This window comes from Leptonychotes weddellii, chromosome 1, assembly GCF_054177405.1.
Source record: "Leptonychotes weddellii isolate Sample4059 chromosome 1, ASM5417740v2, whole genome shotgun sequence".
In the NCBI taxonomy this organism is placed as follows: domain Eukaryota; kingdom Metazoa; phylum Chordata; class Mammalia; order Carnivora; family Phocidae; genus Leptonychotes; species Leptonychotes weddellii.
This window is the reverse complement of record NC_138369.1, coordinates 185,190,517-185,200,141: the sequence shown is the minus strand read 5'-3', so window position 1 is coordinate 185,200,141 and position 9,625 is coordinate 185,190,517. Positions and strand designations below refer to the sequence as shown.

The window sequence follows — 9,625 nt, the reverse complement described above, 5'->3', positions numbered from 1 at the left end:
GCGCCTGGGTGGCTCAGTTGGTTAAGCGACTGCCTTCGGCTCAGGTCATGATCCTGGAGTCCCTGGATCGAGTCCCACATCGGGCTCCCTGCTCGGCAGGGAGTCTGCTTCTCCCTCTGACCCTCCCCCCTCTCATGTGCTCTCTCTCTCATTCTCTCTCTCTCAAATAAATAAATAAAATCTTTAAAAAAAAAAAAGACAAAACAAAAATTAAAAAAAATCTGAAGCATTAGCGAGGATATGAAGAAACAAATTCTCGTCCATTGCTGGTGGGCACATAAAACAGTGCAGCCTCTGAGAAAGCAGGCTGGTGGTTCCTCATAGTTACACAAAGAATCAGTAATTCCACTTCTCGGTCTATACCCCAAAGAAGTGTAGACAGGTGTACACAAATCTGTACACAAATGTTCACAGCAACACTATTCATAACAGCCAAAAGGTAGAAACACAGATGTCCATCAACAGATGAGTGGATAAACAAAATGTGGTGTATCCATATAATGGAGTATTGTTCAGCTCTAAAAATCAATGAAGCACTGATACATGCTACAACATGGATGAACCTGAAAACACGCTAAGTGGAAGAAGTCAGACACAAAAGGATATTGTATGTGTGCATGTATATGAAATGTCCATAGACACGGAAAGTCGATTAGTGGTTGCCAGGGCCTGGGGGGGCGGGGATGGGAGGGTTTCTTTCTGGGTTGGTGAAAACGTTCTGGAACTGGCTGGTGGTGACGGTTGCACAACACTCCGACTTAGTAAAAGCCACGTAACTGTACGCTCTAAAATGGCTAAATGACAAATTCTAGGTTTTGTGGATTTTACCTCAACAATAACAAAAGAAATGAACACACCCCCTCCCAAAATAAGTTGCTATTTTTAGATTTCAGGAGAGTCAAGTACTAAATAAAATACTGAAACACCTAGAAGAACTTGAAAATGCCTAAATCCCATTTCAGTGCTTCTCCCTTCTAAAAAAGAGACGCACCTTCATGTAAGACACTGTTGTCTTCACCTTGCGAATTCCTGAGTTGGAGCTCTACAGCCAAAGCACTCTCAAGCTCTTATCTGCTGTTTTAGTACCTCTGTCTATCCCAGACAGGCCAGCCATGACACTCACGTGTGGTAAATACACCTTGCTAGAGACCACCTAGTTTCCTGGCCACTACCTGTCGTAACTACCGGCATTCTTCACTCCCTCCTCACGCCCTCCCTGCATTCCCTGAGGAGGTGAATGGAGAAATTCTTTCTCTTCATTAGAAGACCCCGGTGTGTATGACCTCATGAGCGGAGAGCTGAAGAGGACGCATGGGCATCTCCCAAGTCCCATATGGCACTAGGGTTCCAAAGTCAGGTATCCTAGGCAGGAGCCCCAGCCAGGCAGCAACAAAGCCTGGGAACAGTGTCTTCAAGCCCAAATATCTTCTACCTAGAGTAGAAGCCTTGGGCTTTACTAGGTCATCCTTTTGGGCAGGACAGAAACACACGGTGGTCCCGTCTACAGAACACAAGGTCAAGCCTGCATGTGACCAGTTTTGATCTTCCTAGACCAGACCCTTTTCTCCTCATCCAAACACACTCACAATTTCTGGGCAGATTTCAGTATTTATGTCATCCCCTGGTCTTCCATGAGTTACCCATCAGAAGTCAAATGGCCAAAAAATAGACCAAAGAAGAAAAAGCCATAAAAATCCTAAGTAGCACATGAAAGATAATTCATCTTTGGGGCGCCTGGGTGGTGCAGTCGGTTGAACCTCTGATTCTTGGTTTCAGCTCAGGTCCTCATCTTGGGGTCCTGGGATCCAGCCCTGCGTTGGGCTCCACGCTCAGCGGGGAGTCTGATTGGGATTCTCTCCCTCTGCACTTCCCCCCACTTTCTCTCTCTCTCAAATAAATAAAATCTTAAAAAAAAAAAAAGATAATTTATCTTTGAATAACTGGTCAATTTTCAAGTTTATCTTATTTAGACGTGAATATAGTTGAGAAAAAGACTGTTCAGCTATTCCATCGACTACATCCACAGTATAATTCTATGCCCAGAAGGAAAAAAAAAAAAGCTGGAAGGAAGGAAGTATACTGACCAGGTTAACAGCAGGTAACTAGAATTACAGAATTATGGGTAGATTTTCTTATCAGCATTTTCTAATTGTCATAATCAGCATGTCATGTAATAATAAAGAGAATTCCTTGAAACAATAAAAAGACAGCTGTGTCCCCGCCTCCATGCAATCTAAATACTCTACACCCCACATACCTTGTTGAGCTTGCCCAGTGAAGATATGAGATCCGCCCATTCACTTGAGGACTCGAAATTTCTTAAAGCCTTTTCTATCACCGAAGAGTAATTTCTGTATCTGTAATCATTCAAGAGTTCCTGCTCTTCTGGATCCATCTTACATTCTCACAGTGGAGAAAGTATCTAAAAGTGAATCAAGAAAGAAATGAGGGAGCTACTCAAGGACACAGAGCATTCCCGGCCCAGAGCTACGGTGGACACGTGTCCACAAAACAACCGTGCACAAACTCACTCAGCAATGCAACTCAAATATTTAGCAAGGCTCCTGGGCCAGGCACTGTGGTAGACAAAAGACAAACAGTTCCGGTCCTCTTGGATTCTGAGGGAGACAAATGCACGGAGCAGAAAAGAAGCAAAAATGCCAGGATTCCTCTTAACTGACAAAATTAATTCTAGGAGTAAAACTTACAAAGCCGCTCACTAAATATTGTTGCCCACTGGTAATTCTGAATGCAGGTGGCCCTTCCTACTGTAGGGCATTTATAAAAGCTAAGGAAAAGCAGGTCAATGCTATTAACCAGAGCAACCTCTTTAGTGATCCAATCCTTTACAACTAGACTATGTTAGAGGATTGGAAATATTCTAGAAGAAAATCTGATAGGGGAAAAAAAAAAGTTTAAAAAATGAGGATGTAAGAGTGCACTGTTTGAAATCAGTGTCGCCAGAAATCCACCAGGTGCCTGTTTAGCTACTAAGCTCCAATCACCCAACAATCCCCCACCCAGCCGCTGCCCTGACAGCTCCACGCCTCCATGTGTAGAGCCTGGACATGGGGTGGTGACGCCAGGGCCCAAGCAATCACCATTTTATTCTTCTTGACCTTGTATATTCTTTGACGGATTCTTTTATTTTTTTCCTGTGGCTAGATGCATTCATTATGTATGAACCACTGCAGCTATTATAAAGCCTGAGACCAATACGGTCTCATCCTGGCTCCAACAGCAACCATTTCCTCTTTTTGTCTCCAAGGTGACAGAAGGAAACAAAGAACAGCACGGAATGCTGCACTCATTTGACTTCATGAAAATATCCATCATTTATACGTGACAATGGACGCAATACGAGTGCATGCTTATGTCAAGTTTTGTTTTTATTCTTTCATTAACAAAAAAAATCTGTAGGTCAATCTATCAGTTTATTCAAACAAATTACAACTTTGAGAAATATTCCACAAGATATGGAAATGTTCAATGGTTCCCTTGATCTGGCACCAAGTTCCATACTTTGGCATTTTCTCAAAAGGGACGCCTTAGGGTTCTGATTTGCCCTCCTTCTTTAGTCTTCATCTGATGAAGATCTACTTAAAGCGTGGCAGGCACCTACCCTAAAATTCCTTGTCCCCTTTTCCATACTAAGGGAACCCAAATTTTGCTCAGGATAGTGCTAACAGCTCTAGGCAATGAGGGGTCAGTAGAAGCTGGTGGTGGGGCCTCCAGGAAAGCCGTTTGAAAGGAGGTAGACTCCTCTGGCCCGGGCCTCTTGCCCTTTACTCCTGCCCTTCTTTCTGCCTGGAACAAAGGTTTGATGTTGGAGGTGAAGCCATGTGTGGCAAGCAAGAGGCAAAAGCCATCCTGGGTGTACGACTTTTGTGGGTAAGTAGAAAGACATAGCAGCTGAAGCCAGAGATGACTTTAAGAAGGCACCATGTCAACCCTGGACTCGATGTTTTCTGCACAGAAGAGCTGATCTAAGCCACCGTTCAATCAAGTTTTCTGCTACTCACAACCAAACACAATCCTGATATACGAGGCTAGTATTTCACTAGTACACAGTCTGAAAAGACAGTAAAATATAGAGCAATGTGATACCGTTAAACACACTGAGAATGCTGTAGTTAGCTAACCAAGTTGCGTGTCCTCAGGCAAAATGGCAAATATCATAGAGGACAGAAACTGAACTGTAGGTACAACATGTTCTTTAAACCTGAATCTTTCATTTATTGGTGAATTTCTAAGAATCCCATGGTATCCGCTACTTCACTTTCTGGTCATTCTGCGCCCATTCCGATATTCCCAAGGCCACCACAACTTCCAAGTTTCCAACGTCAGTGGACTTTCTACCTCAGCAGTACTGTGCAGCAGACCATTCCCTACTTCGCAAAACAGCCTCCTTTCAGCCCATACCCTCCTCTGGCCCCACCAGCCCTGTGCTGGTTTCCACCTCTCCACTGTTCCGTCTCCTCTGCCGGCTAATCCTCCTCTATCCTATTGCCAAATACTGCCATTCCCTGGCACCAAGTTTTGTTCTCTTTCTATCCTTGGTCATCTCCCCATTCCTACAACTTACAAATACCATCTTCATGCTAATGACCCTGGATTTATAATGCCTGCCCAAACCTTCCCCTCTGAGGTCCAGATTCATGCAAATACCTACTTGACTCATCTGCCCAGATCTGCCATAGGTGTCTCAAACTTAGTGCATCCCAAACATCCATCAACAAAATATGGTCTAGCCATACAATGAGCAAAGTACTGATATATACGACAGTAAAGGTGAACCTGAGAAATACATAACGTAGCAGAAGAAGCCACACAAAAGGCCACATATTGTATGATTCCATTCATATTACATGTCCAGAACAAGTGAATCTGTAGAGATGGCCAGTAGATTAGTGGTCGCCTAGGGAAGGGAGTAGCAACAAGGAGGAACTGCAAATGGGCATAGGAATCTTCCGGGGGTAATGGAAACGTGCTAAAATTGAATTACGGCAATGGTTGCACAACTCTGTAAATTTACTAAAAATCACTGAATTGTACACTGAAATCAATGTATAAGACTTAGGGTCTATAAATTACACCTTGAGAGGGTGCCTGGGGGGCTCAGTCGGTTAAGCGTCTACCTTCAGCTTGAGTCATGATCTCAGGATCCTGGGATGGAGCCCCATGTCGGGGCTCCCTGCTCAGTGGGGAGTCAGCTTCTCCTCTCCCTCTGACCCGCCCCCCACTCCGGCTCATGCTCGCTCCCTCTCCCTAATGAGTAAATAACATCTTTTTTAAAAAAACTGCACCTCAGTAAAGCTGTTTTTTAAAAAATCCCTATACTCTTGATTCTACCTGCTCAGTGCTCCTTCTCCAGTCTTCCTTTCCTCAGGAAGTGGCCCGCCCCACCATTCATGGGACCTTTGACATCATCCTGGACTCTTCCTTCTTTTTTTTTTTTTTTAAAGATTTTATTTATTTATTTGACACAGAGAGAGAGAGAGAGAGAGAGAGAGAGAGATAGCCAGCTAGAGAGGGAACACAAGCAGGGGGAGTGGGAGAGGGAGAAGCAGGCTTCCCGCTGAGCAGGGAGCCCGATGCGGGGCTCGATCGCAGGACCCTGGGATCATGACCTGAGCTGAAGGCAGATGCTTAATGACTGAGCCACCCAGGTGCCCCGCTCTTCCTTCTCTTCACCTGCCTTACACACCCAAGTCCCGCTTCTTGTTCTTCCAAAATATCTGTGGACTCGATTGCTCTCCATCTCTGCCGCACCACTGCGCAAGCCACCTTTCCCCTATAAGCCTGCAGACACTTCCTGATGGTTCTCCTTCACTCTCACCCCTCTCCAATGGTTTTCACATAGCAGTCCAAGAATCCTCTTAAAACATAAATTACAGCACATCCCCACCATGTTTAAACTCTTCCCATTAAGCTTATAATAATCCAAACTTCCCCACCCCACGGCCTACAAGGGCCTCTCTCTTCAAGACACTCTGCTTATTCTAAACTGACTCTGCCTATCCCAGAGCCTTTGCACATGCTGTGGCTCTCTGCAAAAATATACTGTACTTTGTATATGAACGTACACAATAAGACTGCCCACTGATTTTTGCGAAGGCCTCTTTTTCTGAAATACTAGCCTTTACATTTTTTTTTTCAAGATTTATTTTAGGAGATAGAGCGTGCAAGCAGGGGGAGGGACAGAGGGAGGAGAGAATCCTCGAGCAGACTCTGCACTGAGCGCAGAGCCCAATGTGCAGCTCCATCCCAGGACCCTGAGATCATCACCTGAGCCAAAATCAAGAGTCAGCCGCTTAACCAACTGAGCCACCCAGGTGCCCTTTGCCTTCACACTTTTTAAAAATATTAAAGGATGGCAATGAGAGATGGTAGTTTATTTTCCCAAGTAAGATGTAGTACATCCAAATAGTCCACAGCTTTTTTTTTTCCCCAGGAAATTTACAGGTTTGAAATGTAGCATCTCAACCACTGCAAAACTCCATGCATAGTCTTCACCATATTGTGTCTAAGCACTGGGCAAAGAAACATGGAAAAAAAAAACAGAGTTCCACTTTCATAGTTCATAACATAATACAAGAGGAAATACCTAAACACATAATTTCCATTTAAGGTGGCACACACAGTGACAGAAGGTGTCCTGAGTTAACACTGGCACAAGGAAAAGACAGAGGAAGCCCAACTACCAGCAGAGGAGTGCTCAGAGTCAAATGTGGGTGGCTAGTTAGTAGGAAGAGAGCCTTGGGGTGCTGGGGTGGCTCGTCCACGGAGCGTGTGCTTCGGTTCAGGTCATGATCCCTGGGTCCTGGGATGGAGCCCCACATGGCACTCCCAGCTCAGCGGGTCTCCCTCTTCCTCTGCTGCTCTCTTCCTCGCTCTCTCTCTCAAATAAATAAATAAATCTTAAAAAAACAAAAAACAAGGGAGAGCCTTCATCTGCGATAGTTTGTAATTAGGAGCTGGGGTGGCAAAAAGGCACCACTGCTCATGGAAAGGCAGGTGTTGGCCAGGTAGAGCAGGTAACTGGAGCAGTTCGATGTTATGGTTGGCTACACGAAGAAAGTACTATTCCGTGTAACTAAAAGCACAGATGAGAAGTTTAGAAATAGTTATTCAAGCAAGCTCCTTTATTTCAAAATATGGGGCATTCAATACTATGCTACTAGGCAAGTCTGGGTGGGCTTGGTAAATCCATCATTATGCATGCATTTATCTTATGCAACACACAAGAATCCTATGACATGGGTATTATCCTGAGGCTGCTCAAGAGGAGTATATTGGGAATCAGGCCCCCAGAAAATTGCCCAGGGCCCTCAACAACCAACCGGCAGCGATAGGAATCCAGCTCAGGTTAGCACAATGGCACAGAGCCTTTATTTACTATACTATGCTACAGGTAAAATTAACAGTTCAGCCCCTAAATAGCTCTTCTGACAATGATCTTGCAACCTATCCTGAATACCTTTCCTGTGAGAGACTGAGCTCAGTAAGAGTTCCATAGCCTACTAACAATTACATACACAAAGAAGTAATCATATAAACAAGTATATCTGACCAGATGTATCCGCCTTAAAGCTGAATATGTCATTAAGAAATTTCTCATCTTATCCATTCTAAATTCTTAGAAAAACAAGTTTAGGCGAAGGCGCCTGGGTGGCTCAGTTGGTTGAGCGACTGCCTTCGGCTCAGGTCATGATCCTGGAGTCCCTGGATCGAGTCCCGCATCGGGCTCCCTGCTCGGCAGGGAGTCTGCTTCTCCCTCTGACCCTCCCCCCTCTCATGTGCTCTCTCTCATTCTGTCTCAAATAAATAAATAAAATCTTTAAAAAAAAAAATAAAACAAAAATAAAAACAAAAAAAAAAACAAGTTTAGGCGAAAAATCAACTGCCAGATCAGAAGGAAGTCAACTGTAAAGATGTTTACATGAGGGAACATGTGAATTAGATGAAAAGAGTGAAAAATCACAAACAGCCACCCTCTCATGAGCAAGAACATTAGATAATGACTCTTAGTCGACAGCACAGAAACATTCTTCTGCCATTGGTTTAATCAACGCTGGGGCACATTATTTTGAATTTGGTCTTTCAGAGTGGTAATTAAATTGCAGTGTTAAAAATTTTAAGACTAACGGGAGCAGGCTTTGTGGGGGGAGGGGAAGGCCTCCATCGCCTTACCAAAAAATCCTACAAAGGTTTCTCCAAATACAGAGCGACTGTCCCAGGTTAGGGAAACACCTGCGGGTAACAGTCTCCATCAGCAGCCGCCCTACGAGTTGCTAAAGGTCCATCCACCCGGCAGCTGGCGGGGATCCTGCAAGACTCCCGGACCGGGCGGGGAGAGCGCGCGCACTGCGGCTCCCATCCCTTCTCCAGGGGACAGTCTGGGAGACTCTTAGATCTTCCCTTAACAGAAAAGCCCTCATTTTACAAAGGTTTCGGTCCCTAGCCCTCCGCCGGGACCAGGACCGCACCGCAAACAAAGGCGCGGCTTTCCGTCGTCCGCCGGCCGAGGTGAGGAGAGGGCGGGCGGTGACCCACCTGACCTCCACCTGCCCGACGGGAGGCCGCGCGGGGCCGGCGAGGGCTTGGCCGCCCTTCCTTTGCCGCGGGGGGCCGGGGAGCCTGAGGGACCCCGCCCTGCCCCCGGGCTGCCCCTCGGGGGTCCCGGGCCGGGGCCCACGCCCACGCGCGGCCTCGCCGGGGCCGTCCCCGCACTGCAGCAGTGCACGCCGCGGGCCCGGGCCGCGGTCGGGGAGCCCCCCTCGCCCCGGGACCGCCCTCACAGCGCCGCTCGAACCCTGCGCACCCTGGGGAGGACGCCCGCGCCGCCTCGTCGCTCCCGGGCCCGCGGGAGGAGACGCCCCGGCTGCCCGGGCTTCGCCCAGCGGCCGAGGGCGCGGGGCTGGCTTACCGGCGGCGGCAGCGTCCCTTGTCGGCGGGCGCGCCCACGTGCGGCGCGGAGGAACTGGCCGGGCTGTGGCAGGTAGAGCGAGTGGCCCCGGCAGCTCAGCCCGGAGCCGAAACTGGGGAGGAAGCGCCGCGCCCGAGCCCGAGCGGCGGCGGCCCCAGCCGGCGGGGCGGGATCGTGAGGAGGGCGGGGCCAGGCCGGATGCGGCGGGTCCAGGGCGGGCCCTCAGCGCGCGGGGCGGGGCAGGGGGCCGGACCAAGGGAGAGCCCTCAGTGCGGGTGCGGAACCCGGAGGCGGGCCTTTGACTCGGGGGGCGGGATCAGGAGGCGGTACCTCAGCGCGCGGGGGGCGGGTCCTGGACGTCAGCTCTGGGGCGTGGGGCTCTAATCCCTAGTCCCCCACAGCCTCCGGGCGGTGGGCGTCGCTCTCAGCGGCCGCAACTAACTGCCGCCCTCGCAGCGGGGCTGCTCCGAGGAAGGCCTGCAGAGGTGGGAGGGGTGGCTCCGACTACCACCTGGGGCTCCCCCAGCACACCCAAACGGAAGGGGACAGCGGTCAGTTGATCACCGTGCTCCAGGAGGGGCTTTGGAGTACGGACGAGAACCATGGGGCCCAAGAAAAGTGGGGCCGATGGCACATGGCTCACCCCATCCTTTCCGCTGGGACCACACCCAAACCCTCGGGGAGGAGGTGAAATGA

The 9,625-nt window shown here is 48.5% G+C and overlaps 1 protein-coding gene across 5 annotated transcripts in view; it reads right to left on the bottom strand.

Annotated features, from left to right (window-relative positions):
• DOP1B (DOP1 leucine zipper like protein B) overlaps positions 1-9,089 on the bottom strand; it is a 106,260-nt gene extending 97,171 nt beyond the window's left edge. For 4 of the 5 annotated variants that reach the window (XM_081799781.1, XM_081799795.1, XM_081799801.1 and 1 more), the window contains exons 1-2: positions 8,930-9,089; positions 2,258-2,422 (exon numbers count right to left, since the gene is read on the bottom strand). In XM_081799781.1, coding sequence (XP_081655907.1) covers positions 2,258-2,395 — 138 coding nt within the window. In that variant the 5' untranslated portion in view covers positions 2,396-2,422; positions 8,930-9,089. Of the gene's footprint in view, positions 1-2,257; positions 2,423-8,824; positions 8,843-8,929 lie in introns of those variants that run through there. The other variant, XM_081799787.1, reaches the window with a different exon arrangement.
• Positions 9,090-9,625: the final 536 nt, after the last annotated feature.